This window comes from Atractosteus spatula, chromosome 22 (genome assembly GCF_055471065.1).
Source record: "Atractosteus spatula isolate fAtrSpa1 chromosome 22, fAtrSpa1.hap1, whole genome shotgun sequence".
NCBI lineage: Eukaryota > Metazoa > Chordata > Actinopteri > Semionotiformes > Lepisosteidae > Atractosteus > Atractosteus spatula.
The window spans coordinates 14,446,701-14,465,752 of record NC_142727.1 but is presented as its reverse complement, the minus strand read 5'-3'; the positions used below and the strand labels follow the sequence as shown (position 1 = coordinate 14,465,752).

Genomic DNA, 19,052 nt, shown 5'->3' with positions numbered 1-19,052 from the left:
AGCCACCGCCTGAATCTAATGGGTATGCTACAGGCATTTCAGAGCAGGAGATAAAGGAGTGAAGGGAAGCATGCAGAAGCAGCAGCCGAGCCGAGTTTGTGCTGTAACGAAGATAGCAGTAAACCTGAATCGAGAGACAGCGCAGTGCTTGCAGTTCTTTTAAGTTATTGAGTCAGAGAGGTGACCTTGCTGTAACAGGCAGGAAGCACAGCACAGCACAGCAGATGACTACAGCTGCCAGCTTGCTCTAAAACGCCGGTGTCACTGGGGCTGGAAGCAAAAGCTGCCAAAGCTGGCTTTTCAGAGCTAAGCAGATTTATTTCATTTTTACAAAACGGGGTGTTTTTTCCTTCCCTCTCCACTCACACAAAACCACAGCAGGCACGACGGTTTGCAGTGCATGGGGCTGAGGGGCCGGGTGCACGTGTCATTTAGAGAACACAACACATCCTGCTATAAATCCATGGGCCTACCTGTAGCCTACAAATCACTCCACACTGTACATGATTTCACCTATCGATCGGCGTGCACAGCTGTGGGCAGATGGATCTGTACATCAGTCAGACCTTCCACTCAATGGAGAACTCCACCGTTTTAATAGTGTAAAATAAAATAAGAAAAATAAGACGCAGAACAATACCATTTCACGACCTTCTTCAAGTAACTCAGTAAAGAATAACCTGCTTTAATGACCGAGTAATGCTGCATATTCAAATACAATGTTATTGAAAATTTTCATTTCAAGTATGATAGTCAACACTGCCAAATCACTCGTTACTAATGCTTCTCCTTGTTTAACTGGTATTGTTCTATGCGATTTGAAACTAGATGAGCTAAAGGGAAGTGTTTTGAGGTGCTGACTGTCAGATGCATACGTTTTGAGTGTTGGTGCTTTCTCTCTTCTGTGATCGGGCTCTGGAGTCAGGGTGCCATACTTGGGTATCTCCTTGACAACAGTTCCCAATCCCCCTGGAGAGGTCAGGGGTCAGTTTAATGATTGCTAATTTTTTAAGAGCCTGTAAAAGGAACCTTTTCATCCCCCAAACTTTCACTGATTACCACAGACAGGCCTAGTTAATATAAACCCAGCTTTCTGCTTTATAACTCACAACAGACATTTTCCACTGGACAATATTATATTCATCTTTATTCACTGGATTATATTTGTAAGCTGTGATTTAATTCATTTATTCAAACAAGCATTGGTCCTTAGGTTTCTTTCAGGATGAAGACGAACGACAAGAGCAGTTGTTTCAATAGGGATCTAACACACACCCCTGACACCCGAGCTCAGTCAGTAGTATGGTCTTGGTAAACCCTGAAATGGCACCTTCAATTTCAGTCATTAAAAAATAAATCAAAACACCCCTCAAGAACCTCATACTCCCCTCCACCCCTCGCCCCTCACCCCTGCTCACGCAATCTGTCTGTGGCTGTAAAGCCCTTTTCAGATTGTAATTCCAGTAAATACAGTTGCTATAGATATAGCATCTAGTGGAGGGAAGGAGAAAGGGAGAAAAGAGACTAGAGAGAAGGGAGGAGAAAGAGGGGCAGAGAGAAAGAGAAAGGGTACAGAGGAATGACTAACTTTCCTTTTTTTACCCTCATCTGCAATTCTTTTTACAAACCTCAACCCCCCCTCCGTTAGTTGTTTTACGGCCTTCTCTCTTCTTCAGTTGAAGCCTAGGAATTGATTTGCAAATGCTGCCTTATTTCCCTAAGTGAAACTGGGAGAAAAAGAGTGGAGCTTCTACCACCAACCCCCTCCCACCCCACCACCACCACCTCAATCCCTTTCTTTGACACTGCTGCTGACAACAAAGGGGTACTTGCATGAGAATAACAAGCACAGGCCGTAAAGCCATGGCCTTTACAATTAGGTTTCTGTTAAAAGTAGGGAAAAAAATGGGCTGGCCGCATTCAAAAAGGAAATTATTTGGCACAGTTTTGCACTAAAACAGTGTCTTTGCTGGAGGTCTCAGTGATTGGAGGAGAAAGAAAAGAGTCTTGTAAAGAGATTAACAAAACAGCTTCAAAACTTTCTGTCAGCTCCAACGTAACATTGACACCTGAGTCCTGTCAGCAGCGTGGATACATTTTGTGTGAGAAATGAGGAGACGGCGGAAAAAAAGTAGGAATCTCCTCCTGTCATGCTCCAGGAAAAGAAATAAAATCATAAATTAGTGTCAGGTAACATTAGCAGACACCAAGCTATACCGCAAGGAAGTGTTGCAACTCTAGCGTTATGCAAATGTGATGGCCAAACAAAAAATGCTTAAACAGCACAGGAGAAATGGTGTTGCAAGTCAACAAGGATTGTACTTTGAGGGCAATTCTTGGTGATTTACGATGTCTTAGACTTGCCAGATAAAAGAAAGCTTGATGATGGGAGGTCAAGAACATTCTAGAATGAGTGTAGAATGTTAATGTGGTTGCACAGAGAACTCCACCCATACGCTGTAGACTAAAAGGGGGAAAATATTTGTTAATGTGATGTCAAACTGAGCTTTTGCAGACAAACTAGAACTTCTAAGAAGTTAACAAAACTTTACCAACCTAAACTCGGGGCTCCAGAGGCTAAAATGCTTCATGCGACATGACGCCGTCGTGTGAGGAGTCTTTTATCTGTTTTTCCTAGTCAAAGAGGTTTTTGGTTCTTTCATCTGTTTTTTCCCCGACTGGAGAGGTTTGCTGTCTTAGTTCAGTTCGGTACTACAGGGGGTGAGTGGTTCAATCTCAGCTACAATGTAAGTGTGCTCCAATCCATATTTACACCAGTGCCCTTGGAAAAATAAACAGGCAAACAAGTCAACGAACTACCTGAGGGGGCAACTCCAAATCTGTTGACATTGTGACAGAAATGTCTTTTCCCCACTTTGCAAATAACCTAGAATTTTTTATTACCCACTGTCAGCAAACAGTGGCACAATCCTCACACAAACAGCTGTATTGTTCCTGAAGCACCATGAGCACATTCTTCATTGTCACTGCCAGTTCCTGTGAAGATTTCAGGTGGAGAGATAAGCACTTGAGTGCTCCAGCACATTTGAAATCGTTTACCAGGCCTTTGTTTTTGCTGCCTTATCTTAGAAAACCTTGAGGTGCTCTGCACATAGAAAGGGTGCTTTAGGACTTGAAGGCCCTCAGCTTAAGCCTTTTCCCCAAGCATTCACAATGTGCCATTCAAGGAAATCTTATTGGCCCCAGGTAAAGTACTTCTAAAGCAATTTAAGCATTAACAAAAAAAGGCTCTCTTTAAATTGGCTGAAGTAGCAAGGAATTAACACGCAGATCTTTTTTGTGTCACACAAGCAAAGACAGCACGTTTTACTCGCTTGACAGAGCTGTCACTTAAGTTTGCAGATTACGCTGTCACATGTTAACCACCCTTTTTTTTAGTTTATTAACAATAGTTCCTAATGCAAATCAGTATCTAGTTTTAATTACTGTAGCCCGTGCAATAGGATTCGATTTGCCATGTCTCTCAGCACTGGAGCTGTGCCGTCGACAAAAACAGCACAAACACCCACCACAGGATCAGCCCCTTGCTTCTGAGAGCCCTGGGGAGAGACTGTCAATACAAGAGCCTGACGGTATACTATGAGACCCATTACATTAGCATAGCCTGTGTGTGTGTGTGCCTGGTCTCAATTACAATTGAGTGTGCTGAAATATGGATAACACCAGAAACCTCAATGTCTTGTCAGTAATGCAGCTGGAACCAGAAACCATCAGCATCACGCCTTTACATATAGAGAAAGCAAAACATCAGGAGCAACACTTTATGTGCTGAGCTTTGATATGTCAGTAGACTTTAAGGTCTGTATGATTAAACTGAAATCATATTAAATGGAAATTATAAAGCACAACAGCAAGCCCAGAGCAATGCATGTTGGACTTTGAAATGTTTATAGATGTTCCATGGGAATAAAGTGAGATTTAGGGAACACCCTGAGGACCTCGCTGTTCCAGAATCTGAATTATGAAAATAAGTTCTACTGTTTCAACAATGAATGAACAGACCAAACATATCTTCCTCTCCCATGACATTACACACTTTAAATGCAGGCCCCATGCATACATCATCTCGAAAAGGGATTTTCTGTAACCAAGGCATGTGTACGCCCTGTGAGGGTTTGTCAATCCAAGTGGGGGAGCATGAATAAGATATTGTTGGTGTGTGTGCGACAGCGGGGCTGCAGCCCAGCTGTAACGTGTTGTCTGGAAGACTGTAATAAAACCCCCTGGGCGCAGAGCTAATAAAAGAGGTTCAGGGCTGGGGAGCCGGCTGCGACAGAACACAGCTGGGTGGAAGAGCAGACACATCCTGATCGGGTTGCGGCCGCATTCCGAGGAATTAGCCGCAGCAGAGCACCCTGAGCGGGGCACATCCTGTCCGACAGCCCGCGGGGAACAGGAAGCCGGGGGACAGGGCGAGGTGGATCCCGGCCTCGGCGCGACCCTCGAAGCTCCGGAGTCTCACCAGACAGAGCCGCGCGAGGGGACTCCACAAAGCCTTCCACTTTCACGTGTTTTTTCTTAACACGTACCTGATGACATGTTAATAGCTGGGGGGGGGGGGGGGTGGGGGGGCAACATGCAATATTTTTTTTCAAGCTCTTATACGAGTCTGGATGTTTAAGCAACATAATGAGCTGATTTGTTCTGATGCTGGCCAGGTGGCCGCAGAAAAGGTCCGAGTACATTTACAACTGTATCGCAGCTGCACACACTAACGTTCACTCAGTATCCAGACATCTGCAGGAAAAGGTAGCGCTTTATCTTTAAGATGCTTAAATATATGCAGTTCTAGTATCTTTCCATTTATTATTTCTTGGTCTTAGTTTATCTATAGTTTCCGATATCCTCCATATGCCCAAAAGATATCCTCCATATGCCCAAAACTGAAAATACCCAGAGCAGCAAAGGAAATCAACACCAACTAAGAACTAAGCTGTGCTTATTTTGTCTCTCTCTTAAGAGTGACCCACAAAGTTGCACGATGATTGCAACAAACATCACAAGCCAGGTCCTTAAATGCTCACTCTCTAATAAGTTTACCAATATCACATTGTTGTTGTAACTCCATTACACTGTCTGACAACCCTTTTTTTCTGTCTTGTCCGCAGAATATGTTGAGAACACATTTGTTAATTGCGGGACGCTATCAAATTAGCTCTCTGGTGAAAGAGGTTGAAAATTCCATTAATTTAACAGTTACTACCACAAGTGGCATTGTGTTGTTTTCTTTTTATAACTGGCTTAATGCTATGTAATGAAAATAATTTTTAATGAGAAACTCCAGCCTTATCCAAATGAAAATACTCCAGTCACCATTGTTCTCAAATCTCCACAGGGTGTAATTACCTTGTAACTGCAGTCCTGAGATCCCTGTGATAACAGACAATCTGCAGCTCCAGCACAGAAGCTCTGTCCGGGCTCTGGGGCTGCAGAGGCCTGGGTGGTTTGGGCTATCTGTGTGGCTGTGGCAGTGCAAGCAGGGGAGGAGGGGGAAGTGGTCCAGGGGCTTGTTCACTCTCTGCCTATCCTGGAGTTTCCCAGGCATGAGCGAGATGCTAAGGACGTTTCCTTATTTTGTCATCGCAGAAGGAAATGAACAAAACGCTGAGGAAATGACTTCTGTGAAAGACTGAAGAAGAAATAATCCCCGCTCCCACCGCCCATACACACACACTCCCAAGAGCGTGTCTCTGTTTTGTTCCCGAGTATTAGTGATTAGTGATTAGACCCCCTAATTCCCCCTAAATTCCAGCGAGAACCTACATCCCTGGCTCGACTCTGCTCAAATGCCGATTTGAAAATAAGGTGGAGGTACAGTAGATGTCATTTCCAGTCTACATATTCATTTAATCACAATGACGTGAAATCTTTAGACATGAATTAATTTTAGAATAGAAAAATAGTTGTGAAAATTCTAATTGAAACCCATTTATGAATACAGAATTACGGATCATGTTTAGAAATGTGTATATGCTATACGTGCATATACAGTACACACCATATAGTGCTCTATATACAACATTTTCTGTACACATATATACAAACATACATCTAACATTTAAACATTGCAATTCATCTATGACATGCAATGCAGTAAATACCATAGTAAAGAGTCCTTATAAATTACCAGAATGTGTTGAAAATATTTCATTTTCACTAAATATTCTAACACAGCTAAAATGCAACTGACAAAACCATTAAGGAAGCGCCATACTGTTAAAGTGGAAATGATTTATGATTGATCAATACAATCGTTGAGCACTCACCGATTCTCCAGCAAAAGCAAAACTGCCAGAATACATTTTGCCATGTCTGTTGGAGATGACAAGCTGTCTTATCAGAGATTTAACAGATGTTCTGCTGCCAATTTGTTGTGTAATTAACAACCACTGATTTAAAGAGGCAGGGATCAGAATTCTCCCTGAGAAATGACTTGGGGTTATATTGGTAATTCCTCTACAGATTGGACCAGGGAGCACATAGGAATTCCAAGATAACACCCTCTTATCTCTCTTGATAAAAGTGCCTGAGGACTGCTGGAGTTTATTACTGGGCACTTAAAAAATCTCCAAACTCCCGTGCCTCTTAATATGGTGTCAAAGCAGTTGAAGAGGCTTGTCCATGACAAAGGAGAAATTCTGTAACCGACACAGCCACACAAATAGGACCAGCCATCAGGAGTGCTGATGCAGTAATCCACTGAAAGTACATGCTGCTCAACACCCACTTTTTGACTTGTGTGTGGGGTTTGGGCAAGAAGGAGGGGTTCATACTAAAAGCATTCCAGAAAAGGGGGAAAAAAACTAAATGGGGTCTTGTAAGAGTTCTATGTTCTGAGATACAGCATGAAAGCAGAGCCTTTTATGGTTTTCATTCAGGCTGCAAGGCAAAAGATATTTAGTAATATTAATCTCAGCAATTAAAATTAAAATGCATTTTTTTCTATTCATGAATTTTTTAGATAGCAGACATTCCTGAAAATTTACATCTTCATTTTTCTTTCTTCTTTGAACTTACTGCAACATTATAGACTCTTGCCGCAGTAATTTCTGATCTTTATCTAGGCTTCCTAGTGCTTTCTGTTAATGTTCCAGCAAACACACTCAGTAAATAGGAACGGCATTATGAGACTCGTGAAGGCAGCTCATTTCGGCAGTTCTGCAGTACGTGAGGGATAAAATGTTGAGAAAGAAAGACAAAAGTCAGCATAAAGGGGTATATAAGTGCTCATCCTAATGAAGATGAGTCACTGAGGAAGGACTGGAGCCTTTCAAAGCACAGTTCCTAAGGAAGTGCCCATATGTCAATATGGCCCGTGTTTGAGGTGTCCTTTACAATCCAGCTCGAAAGGAACGCCAGCAAGTTCAGCAATGTTTGCTGTGCAGAAGCCTGGCTGCAGTCTGCCGGACCCGGCACCCTGCTGGGTGCCGCCTGCCCCTCTCCCCTCCCTCTCTGCTTCGCACACTTCCCCAGTCCTGGCACAGCCTCTCCGCTCTTTAAGTGCGTCAGACACTGCCGGCGTCCTCTGCTCTCCGATACAATCTGGAGTCTCTGCTTGAATCCCTGGCAAACTTGCTGGGGGTTGAGGCAGGGGTGGGGGAGAGGGGCGACTGACACAGCGGCGATGCTCTCCTCGAACTCATCTGTCTCCGAGAGGCTGTCTCTATTTATATCGGCACCTTGAGCGCAGGCACCGCTCATGCACACAGGTCAAAAGACACCCTGGCTCACATATGTTCTAAACTCACGGCACATGGTGAGCAATTTATTTCTATAGACGCAGCCAAACATACACATGCACAGGAACACATACAAGGCTCAGGCACAGGGATGACTAATGCAAAGCTGGAGGTGAAAACCCCTAATATGTGGGACGTTTTATGTTCTGCATATCCATGCGTGTGGGTGCATCCTTTGTGCCGTGCTTGTGCACAGGATATTTTTGTCTTTCTGTGAGACTTCTCTTTTGCGCTGCGACACTGTCTGTTTTGCAGTCTACCCGTGCGTGTTTAATATGTATGCCAGTGTCTGCTCCACTCTATCTGTGCCTTTGTCTCAAAGCATTCTCTGCCTGTCTGCATCTGAATATTTATTCCTCACTGCTCCCTGTTTTCCATGATCACTGATGATGCACTGTATCAGCAAGAGAACTAGGACAGCTTGCCTTCACATCACTGTAGGTAGATTCGATAGTGTGCTGTGGCTGTGCCTGATTTGGTATCTGCATGTTTTTTCCGTCCTGTGGCCCATTTAATTAACTTTAGCTGCAGAAAAAAAGCCTGTAGGAAAATGCAAATTCCCACAAAAAAAACGCAGAAAACGTGCCATGATGTATTTTAAAATTGGATTAGTACTTCACTGTTGATGAATCAGCACTAGCCTTAATTTAATAATTGTTGCATGGATTTACAATTTCCTTTTTATTATACTTTCCTAAATAAATAATCTTGAAGGATGTCCTCAGAAGGATTCTCTTGCCCTGCATAACATTATTAAAAGTGTTAACATGTAGCATAATGTTGCTGTGCAATTACAAGTCTGCTGCAAGATTTTCTTCTATTGCATTAGGATTTGGTAAAACAAAGCACAGCATTTTATTGCCTGCACAATCATTTGGATATTTTTTATGTACCCATCTTGATACTAACCCAAAAACTGAGGAGAAATAAATTAAAATCCTAATTATACAAAGCCAAAGTTCAGCAAACTGTAACACCTTCCCACAAGGAAACACAGAAAACAGTATATTTTGATCCAGTGCAGACAAACATGACAGATTTTCAAAAGCCCAGAACAAGAACCGTTCATGCTTTCATGCTCACACAGGGCATTTCTCACACTTACACCAATCAAGAGGTCAGATAGATTTGGAAATAATAAGTGTGTCTAAAGATCAGGAACCAAGTTCTGCTAGTTTCTGGCTTTTTTTAACACCCCCTGTGAGAGGACCAGCGAAACCTTCCCATTTCTACTCAGACAGCAGCCCACGCACACTCCCCTTATTACTTCCTGCTGTGTTTCCCCAACACGCTTCACGCCTCATAGCCACTGGTCGCACACAAGCATGGAGAACATGATCACCCTGCCCGCTAGACCAGCAGAGCACCACTCCGGCATTCCCATTCCGGGAGTTCAGCCTGCAGCTACTTACAGCTCTCTGCCACTGCCCAGCTCGTGGCTCTGCTGTGGAGACAACACCGTGAGAGTCCAAACACCTCTCCAGCCTAGAAGCCTCACCACACTCTGTGTGCTGAGCTGTGCATCAGGACATTCACTCTCTGGTTTCAACGTGCAATGGTGGCAGTCTGGAGAACTAGTTACAGTAGGCACCTCTGACCACAGGTGGTTGTTTCACATCCTAGCGGAGAGCCATCCTTTACCTAGATGGCCCCAAGCCACCCAGCTGTATGAAGTGGTATCAAATTTGTTTACCTTATAAAACATGCAATAAGATGATTATTCAATCATCTTATTCGGCCTTCGAAATTAATGACGGTGCGGTTTGATTGACTTCTCTGAAACTATTACTTAAACTTCAGTTTTGTTTTTAACCATTTTACAAGCCTTGACAAGGTTTATAGTTTCAATTTGATGTCTACTGTCCTAGGCGGCCTGTGGAAAATCTGTTAGCAGGGGCTGTGCTCAGTGATTAGAATTCTGTTCCGAGAAACAGCAGAGGCAAATGTTTTGTCAAAATTGTTTCTGTGTGCCAGTTCTTGAAGTGGAGCGTTCAAAGAGTGAGAGTGTTGCTGAATGAAGAGCCCTTAAACCCATTTGCCTGGGCACTTCATACGCTCAGCTCCTTTTGTGCTGTTTTCACATTACTGGAACACAGACGTGCTGAAACCGTAAAACAAGAGAAGCGTCTGTAAAAACAGGGAAAACAAAGGCCCCTGTGCAAAGCAAAGAAAGAACTATGACTTTTGTCTTTTTTTTGTTTCTGTGCGTCTCCTCTAAACAAAAAACACCAAAGATGTAACTAACATGAAACAAAGACTCAAGTAAAAAAAATATGCATGTAAATGAAGACCACCATTAAATGGGAGAGCCAAATAAAATGAGATTTAAATTCAAGACTTTTATTGATATTACATTTCTAGATATTGCAAAGTTAACTTAGGTTTGAGATAGCTCAAAGTTATTTTTTTTAAAAAACTGATTTAGATATCTCACTCAACTTGATTCACGCTATGTGCTCTGGTCAGGAATACAGAGGACTCTATATTATCATTTGGAACAAATGCAAACAACCATTAATCTGTCCATGACTCAGTGACACATACTCTGGAGATTGATGATGCTGCATTGTTGTTTCTGGACTCAGGACAGACAGCCATGTCAAACAGTCGAGGGTTCAAAGGTTAACTAGAGTGCTCTGTCAGCACCAATGGTGTACAGAGCTGTTCTGTGTCTCTTAAACGTTAAATTGCAAGCCTGCTTATTTATTTGGTTCTGAAAGAAACTTACTTTCGTGTAACTCACAAATCCACAATTTCTAAATATACAAGTCAGAAACATCTTACTTTCTAGCCACAGAAAATATAGATTCTAGTAATTCAATTACAACAATAACTACATTCTATTCATAATGACTCCAAAACAAGAAAAATAGGATTCTTTTGTTTTCGACGTAAACCAAGTATATAAATAATGTCAAAACTAAAACAAATAATAAACTTCTACTTCTCTTAAGAGAAACTATAGAGAGTGCAACCTCTAATCTATTTTTGAACTGGAAAGTAAATGCTTTACAATAAAATAAAACAACCCTCACAATAGCCAGCATTATGTGGAATGCAGGCAAATTTCCTTTAAGGCCTAAAGTATGCTGAGAGATACAAGTTAAGCTCTATACACTGAACTGCTTAATATTTTAAGTGCACAAATATACATTTACTCAACCTGTTTATCTGGATATATAAATACAAAAGTTAATTACTAATGCTATGTATTGATGAGACAAATGACTTTACTGACATGTTCCCCAGTGTATAGCTGACACTGAAGCAGAGGTTTGATAAGGAAAGAGAGGCCCCTCAAGCAGAAGAGTTATGTTTGTTCCCTGGTTTATTGACTACCACTTAAAGGTCCACTTGTTTACACAGCAGCTGAAAGAAGTAACGTGGTCTTAGGATTTAGGAGACTCATCTGTATGATACATTTACCAGCCATATTTAAAGATTGTTCTTTCAAGGTAATGACATGCCCACAAACAGTAATTACAGAGCGTTGCGCAAACACCACTGGGAAAGGCCTTGTCTGTAATAACCGAAGTCCTCTGAGGTTACTGTCTCGACACAAGACACAACAGAGCCTTCGCAGTGTCACTTCCTTGCAGAAAAAACAAATCTTTTCAAAGCAGTACGGTATCACTCTTTTAGTGTAACACCAAAGTGTAACATTGGTTACATCGCTGTGCATTTGTGCAGAATTTCTTTTATGCTGCTGGCAGTGTTGTATTTGTATGCAATTCCTCCATTTATCTTATTTTATATATCTGCAGGACTGTTCTCAAGAGGAAGCAGAAACCCTTTAATTAAGGGAGGCCCCACTCCATCTCCAGCCAGCGGTCATTAGTCTTGGGAAAGGCAATGTTTCAAGTGCATCTAAGATCATTTTGATGTCTGTTTTGCAACAACTGTATCTTAATGTCACTTCACAAAAAGTCCAACATCCGCCTCTCCAGGTCAAGCACAGAGTAGGAAGACACTTGTGCAATCCCTTCCTCAAAGATATTATACAGTAAAAGTCTGGGAAAAGTCCCACAGACAGACAGGAAATCGCAGCAGGCAAGTAACAAGTTCTAATTATAATTTCTTAATGGTTTTTTACAGCAATACGAATGACCTCGCATACTAAAAGTCAGGAAAGCCACAGCTCTAAACAGTAACATCAAAAGGAAAAATACTGATTAGTTTGTTTGCATTTCTTTATTGTCTGGGAAGCTTTAGGATTGCATCTTCTCCCTTCCTAAAGGTAACAGTCAAACCACATTTACTCCAAAAAGCTCACAAGTCTCTTATCAAGTGAGAACTGGCAATAAAAACAATTGTAGCCACTAAAGATCCCTGGCAGGATCTTGGGACTGTTGCTGCAGGGACCTGGGTGAACTGTGTTCTCTTCCTGTTATGATCTCACACCTTACAAAAGGGAGCTGCATTTTTTGTACTCCTTGATCAGCATATTTTACTGCTAAACAAACAGAAGGGCCCACTATTCCTGCAACTGGAAGTGTTTCCAATAAGCAGTAAGAATATGAGATGAGGGGGGGTGAAGTTATGTTTGAAGAGAGGAAAGCAACATTAAAATGCCTTTCTTTTTGAATGTCTGCAGGGAAGAGTCATCAGAAGCTATAGAAATGTTCAAAGTTTAACAAGTTGAAAAATATCCAAGAAAAAAAAACACATAAGCAAAATAATTGGGAAACCACAACGTAATCCAATCTGTAGCAAAGTGAAGGACTGAAAATAATACTTCTATATACCACATTGTATTAGGTACATTTTTCTTTGTGACGTGAAAAGGGCTGGAGAAAGTAATTTGTTTTTGTATACGACAGTAAAGGATGTTTTTTTTTCCGTAATCAGACTTCCTAAATCCCCCCCCCCCCCCCAAGTTCCACTTCATTTAGTCTATTGCCGTAGCCTTTGTGAAAACGTAACTATAAGTTAATGCACCAATTTCTTATTTCTAGCACAGTATTACAAGTCCACAAGCACATTGCAGAATTATCATCACTATTATTATCGTGAAGATCTAATGGTTAAAAAAACATTCTAATACACCTAGAGAGCTGGAAGCAAGCAGCACAGTCTGTGTGGAATTTATCTTATTTGAGCATCTGGACCCACTGAAGGATTATTTCCCCAGATGTTGTGAGCCAGTGGATTACAATGTTTACTGCCCTATAAAACAGAGGCAGAGCCACTGCAGAATGGTACCATTACCAGCCCTTCCACTCTTCAAAACTGCAAAATCTCGATAATCCCCGCAAAACATGTGAATGGTTGAGGCAATCATTAATGGCTTGAATAAATGCAAAATCACAACATGCTCCAAATACTGCGGGCACAAATTCCCCAAGACTGCGCTGTGCGTCTGTGGGATGGGTGGTGATGGGGGTGATTTAGGCTTAGGCTGATTCCTACATATGGAACGTTACAAGTACGAGCAGACTGAAAAGACCCTCCAAGTCTGTTTGGAGACTGTTAATTAAGATGAATGTCAGAATGCTAAACAGATGAATTATTTGAATAAAATAAAAATTCACTCTTTGTATAGTTATCAAAGGATTTAGGCTTGACTTTCTTTGAAAACATGGGAAAGCAAGCAGTGTTCCTACATATACTATGATGAGCTGTGGGAGGGTGGTGTTTTGAGGGAGAAAAGACATTGCATCTTTGTCCTCACCGTCTACGTGCTTATTTATGGCAATCTTGGTGCAGTTTATACACACAGCCATCTTTGAAGTCGCTTCACATTCTGAGAGAATCAGTACTTCTGCGCAGCACACCTGTTTATAGACAGCGTTTCAAAGCTGGTGGGGTTTTTTTTTGTATAAGGCACACCACAGCAGTCCTTTCAAAGTCACAAATATCACCTGGGAAAACAAAAACATTTCTGCTCCCACACCATGGATGACCCCAAAAATACAACCCCCATCCTCATAAAGGGAATTCCGCTCTCCTGAAAAGTGCAAGAGCTAAAGATACCACACCCTATGTCAGGGAACAACCTTTCCAAGCAGAGGTCAAAACCAACTGTTATCCTTAACCATCCTCTTACTAATCATTTGACACCAGCATTCACAGGCTTGGAATCTTGTCTCCCTTTCAACCTCTAGAACAATGAAGAGTCACTGCGGCTGAGAACAGTTGTCATGGCTCAGTCCTAGGATATTTATTTGCAGTTTGAAGACACGGCGTTGCCCATTAACAACATACTGCTTGCCCAGATGCTCTTTGAGACACGGTCCCATACGAGTCAGACCTACAAATTTCACACAGACTATTTACTTTATTGGAGAGCTAAACGTAAAAATGAACTAAAAGAGCAACATGCCACCATTAATAGTCAGGCAAGTAAAAAATATATATAATTACAGTCTAACCGAGCATTACCAATATCCATGAAATCAAAAGCAGAGTAAACCCTTACAGTACTGCTTGGAAAACTACAAAAGCCTCATTTTGGGCAACTTATAAGTTTCTTTATCCTTTGCCTTTGGCGATGTTCATATAGAAGTGCTTTGCCAACAGTGGAGACATCTGAAACACATTTAAACTGAAACCTAAGGAAGTGTGATGCATACCAATATACTGTCTATTTCATTAATTACCATATGGGAGCAATCTGTGATCCGAGAAGAATTTTAAAGTTTAGTGGGTTTTTTTTTTCCTTTGTCAATGGTTTAAATAAGCGCAAAACAAATGAAGTATACATTTTCCATTTTTAAACCTAAAAAGGAGATATCTTTAACACAGCCAATACACACTCTGAATAGAAGACAGTCTTACGGACAATCAACAGAAAATGGGACAAATAGGCATACAAATAGAATAGTTTTGTGCTTTGATGTCATATACTAACCTCAAAATTCTTACTTAATATTTTAAGTGCACAATATGGTATCGATGACAATGCAAAAACAAATTCACTTCTACGCATCTGAATGTGCTTAAATCTAAATAAATCTAAATAAACCAGATTCAGTAGAGGGGAAAGGAGTTCAGTGCGCTAAAACTAGCAGCTAAGGCTTATACCACTACCTTACAATGATGTCCATGCATAGAACTTGTGCGAGTTACGATAGTCGAAATATTGAATACGATAACAATAATCTACATTACAAATATTTTGTGCACATTACATAAATATTTAAAGAGAACTAGATACATTTGAAAGCATTAAGAATAATCCTTAAACACTTACGCGGAGATAAATCCATTCCTATACCATTCTTATCTAAAATAAATGTGTCACTATAGTAACTTTTGTTCCGGTAGCACAGTACAATGTGACAAGCGGAAAAGTTCAGTGGGAGTAAAAAGATCATCAAATCTGACAGCCCTTGCTCGCTTAATTATTATCTTGCGAAATCTGAAAGATCTGTGTAAAATGTTTCCCCGTTCAGTTTTCTACATATTCCTAACCATTGAGACGTTTTTAAGATGATTGTCTTATCACACAGCTCTTACGCCCAAAGCCTATGCTGCCCACAACTCCGTTTATTATCCTCCCGAAAATAACCTCAAGGCTTCTACAGAAATGCCTCAGGTCTGTTTAAAAACCTATTGGTCTTCTATAGGGCGTTTTTGCAAGGGACTGGTCCTTATCCATTCTTGTGGTCAGGTTGCGTATACAGTCGTTGTAAATGCATCCACCAGAGGTACATTGTACGGTAAAGGTGTAATGATTCTATGCATTTACAGCTATATTGATCTGAAATCCAACATTACCCCCATGCCTACTGAGATTACATTAATACTTGTTTGCGCATGTTTGCTCAATCTCGCTCATCCGCAGTACTGTGTTTTACAGTACCCACATTGTACGGACCATTCACCGTTACCAACTTACCTAAAACCATGCCGACCAGCGCAGACGAGAGCAGCAGGGCATCCCACGCGAGATGGAACACCATCGCGCTCTCCCGGTTAGTGCGAGAGCTCGCCTTAGCTTTTCTTAACGCACTGTCAATCCCACCCAGATGCGCGTCGTGTTATCCAAGCCGACGTCCACGGAAATAAGAAATATCCAGATTCAGCAGGCAGGGGCACGGGTGCGGGGACAGGCAGCGCTCGAATGAGATTTCAAGGCGACGAAACCCGCACCGCACAACTTTGCAAACTCCGCTCCAGACCGAGTCAGTTTCTCCCGCAGAGACAGCAGTAGCATCACCACCACACCGACTCCGCACAAGCAACGCGCAAAGCCATCATTAAGAATTGCTTTCCGCCCGCTGTCCTGCCGCTCTCCTTACAGCATATCCTTTTTGGGACAAAAAAAAAAACCCCAACAACAACGACGAAAGTAGCAGATCCAGTATGTCGTATTCAAGAAATGCAAAAAGCACTTTGGTGTATTTCATGAGTTATCTTCACTGGTCTAATGCTTTGGCTAAGAGTTTCTACAGCACTCGTATTGATCTCTGTGCAGATTCCTTGCGGCCAGCAGCGAGCAACGTGAAAGTGTGTGAGTGCTTAATTCGCGATGCTGACTTCCAGCCAGTCCAACAGCCACCTCTCTCCCCTCGATTTGAATGAGCATAACTAAATTACTATGAGATCCCACTACCCTGTCTCCGGAGCGCGGTGTCATTGCTTAAACCCACCCCTAACCATCTCCCCAGTCAGAAAGAAGTTTTTTTTTTTAAAGGGACAGTGATGAGATCAATATACCCTTCAATGGCTGAAGGGTGCAACAATTGCTTGTTCCATAAAGTGCGCTCACGGGTTAATGGCAATAAATGGTAACCCCTGTTACACAAGAACCTCTTCTGTCTTAAATAAGATTATTATTATTATTATTATTATTATTATTATTATTATTTTCTTAACAGACACCCCTAACAGATAAAAACGCAAAAAACTAAGAAAAGCCAAACGAGGTTTAATAATAAGTTAAATAGGATGTCTTCAATTTAAATATATTAATTTAAGACAGACAGTAATAACTTTCTATAAATCTATTATGAATGCAATGAAGGTTGACAGTTTTACTATGCTGAGGTACATTACCATAAAGCAAATCAATACAATTCATAATATGTAGCCCAGCCACAAACGCGCAAAGTCAGCATAGGTTGCATTGTCACTGTTTTTTTAGTGGAAGGTCCAAGTCCTCTTCAGAATAAAGCAATTAAAACAGAACAATTTCCCTCTGGTGGGATGTAATGTTTTGGATACTTGTCTACAACAGAGCCTTGGATAATTACACAAAGAAATCAAGACGACAACTTGCTACAGCATTATGAAAGGAAAAAAATTTTTTAAAACTTTGCAGAAAATGTGGTCATGTCCAGTTTGAAAGATGATGGTGATGGGCTGTTTTAGCGAATGTCAACCAGCGCTTTGACCCTTGTGTTACTTATAAAACACCAGCCCTGCACCTGATGCTGGAGAGAAGAAAGAAATGATTTGCAGCTGACAGGATGGCTGACGTTCTGACGTTCATCAGGGTACGAGCCTGTTTTCTCCAGCGGTCCAGCTATCAGCCTTTCTACCTTGCAGCCTGATGTTGTCAGATGTCAGAAGCTGAGCAAGGCTGGGCCTCCTGGTCAGTGCTGGGATGGGAGACCTTCAGGGAAAACCAGGTTGTTATGGTCGGTATTGGCAGACCAGTAGGTCAGACCGTCTGGACCACAGTTTCCAAAATCAGCTTCCCCACTGTGCACACTGAACTGTAGGAGGCGCCATCCCTGGGATGAGTAGTTAAAGCAGTGTCCTGCCCCTTTGGTCATTTAAAACCTGTGACACTGTTCATCAGAGTCAGGGTCTTAACCCAGTGCCCTGGTTAATTTCACTCTGGGCTGCAGCTTGACCGCCCTAAACTTCACCCTTCATAGAAACTAGTCAATTCTATCTGCTTTATAGCTGGGCTTCTGGCACATAACAGTGGCCACGTGTCATCCAGGTGGGGGCTGCACTTCAGCAGTGATAATATTCCTCCTAAATGCAAGGCAATTTGAGATAAAACGTTTTATGTAGTGTAAGTAGAAGACCTTCTAAAACAGGCAAATCATTTCATATTACTAGGCTCAACATTAATCATATTAGATGTATAAAATCAAATAGGGTGGCTCAGTGGTTGGCATTGCTGCCCTCCAGCACTGAGGCCCCGGGTTCAAATCCTGGGGTGCTGTCTGGGGGGAGCTTGCATGTTCTTAGGTTTCCTCTGGGGGTTCTGGCTTAGTCCCAAAGCAACAAACACAAATGACCATACATTACACACAAGTTATCTTTAAAAAGCAAACAAAACATACAGAAATAAACACATAACAAAGTTAAAAAAACTGGAATATCTATCATGATGTGCGGTTTCATTTTATTGTCAAGTGTGAGACTGTAATGTGTGCTTTATGATACAAGAAGCTCAACACGAGGAAGACTTTGAACATTTAAGCACAATGCACTGCAGAGAGAATACAAAAGTCATACATTGTGATGAGGCAAAACTGACTAGAGGAATAAATGTGATGTATTGGGACAGGCATCAAACATTGCCATATTAGAAGCATGGTGCTTTTACATTTACAAGACATAACACATATACAAAAAGAAAACACTGAAGAAAACGATATGGGTATTCTCATATACTGGAAAGTTCTGAGGGTTTGCATGCTAGTTTCAAAGTACTGTGACTTGATATTGATGTGTAATAAATGAACTATTAAAGATTTAAATCATGGTCAAAAGCTGTATTATTATGAATGGTTGCAATGGACAATTCTGCCGTTGACCTAGAAAGAGTTATCTGAATTATCTGAGGTACTGTAAAGGGATTCTGAAGAATTACATGGAAGACTCTTAAGTAATGAGTGCCAGAAAGTTAAAGTAACATACTGTATACTTCATTCCATACAAACACGTGTTTAAACTAATTCTCGCTGGTCTCTTGGCGAACACCCTTGATGTGGCCCCATGACCAGAACCAGCATTTAGCTTAATAGCTCCTACTCGTACATCAGGCAGGCACTTGTGTTATTGTTTAAATTAAATGAGGACATGCCATGGGAATTATTGCATTTACAATATGACCTTTTATTGGACTCCAGGTTTGGATAACTGGAACGGAACGACTAGATTGTTAAAGGGTTTCAGTGTTCCACAGCGGCACAGTGCCATGCTGTTACAGATATTTTATGTCATTGTTCCTTATTAAGTTATTGTCGAATAATTTATTGATACCAATCGTTTTTAGCAATACAAAAATGGATAAAATTATGGATGGATTTTAATGGATAAAATAATGTAATAGATGTTGTATATTACACGACATATAGAATCTTCATTTTTCACAATTCAGGACAA

At 41.3% G+C, this 19,052-nt stretch overlaps 1 protein-coding gene across 1 annotated transcript in view; it reads right to left on the bottom strand.

Annotated features, from left to right (window-relative positions):
* Nucleotides 1-16,337, bottom strand: part of LOC148816852 (roundabout homolog 2-like) — an 87,472-nt gene extending 71,135 nt beyond the window's left edge. The window contains exon 1 of the mRNA XM_088939630.1: nt 15,601-16,337. Within this exon, the coding sequence (XP_088795756.1) occupies nt 15,601-15,664 (64 nt within the window). The 5' untranslated portion in view covers nt 15,665-16,337. The remainder of the gene's footprint in view (nt 1-15,600) is intronic.
* Between the last annotated feature and the right edge of the window lie 2,715 nt (nt 16,338-19,052).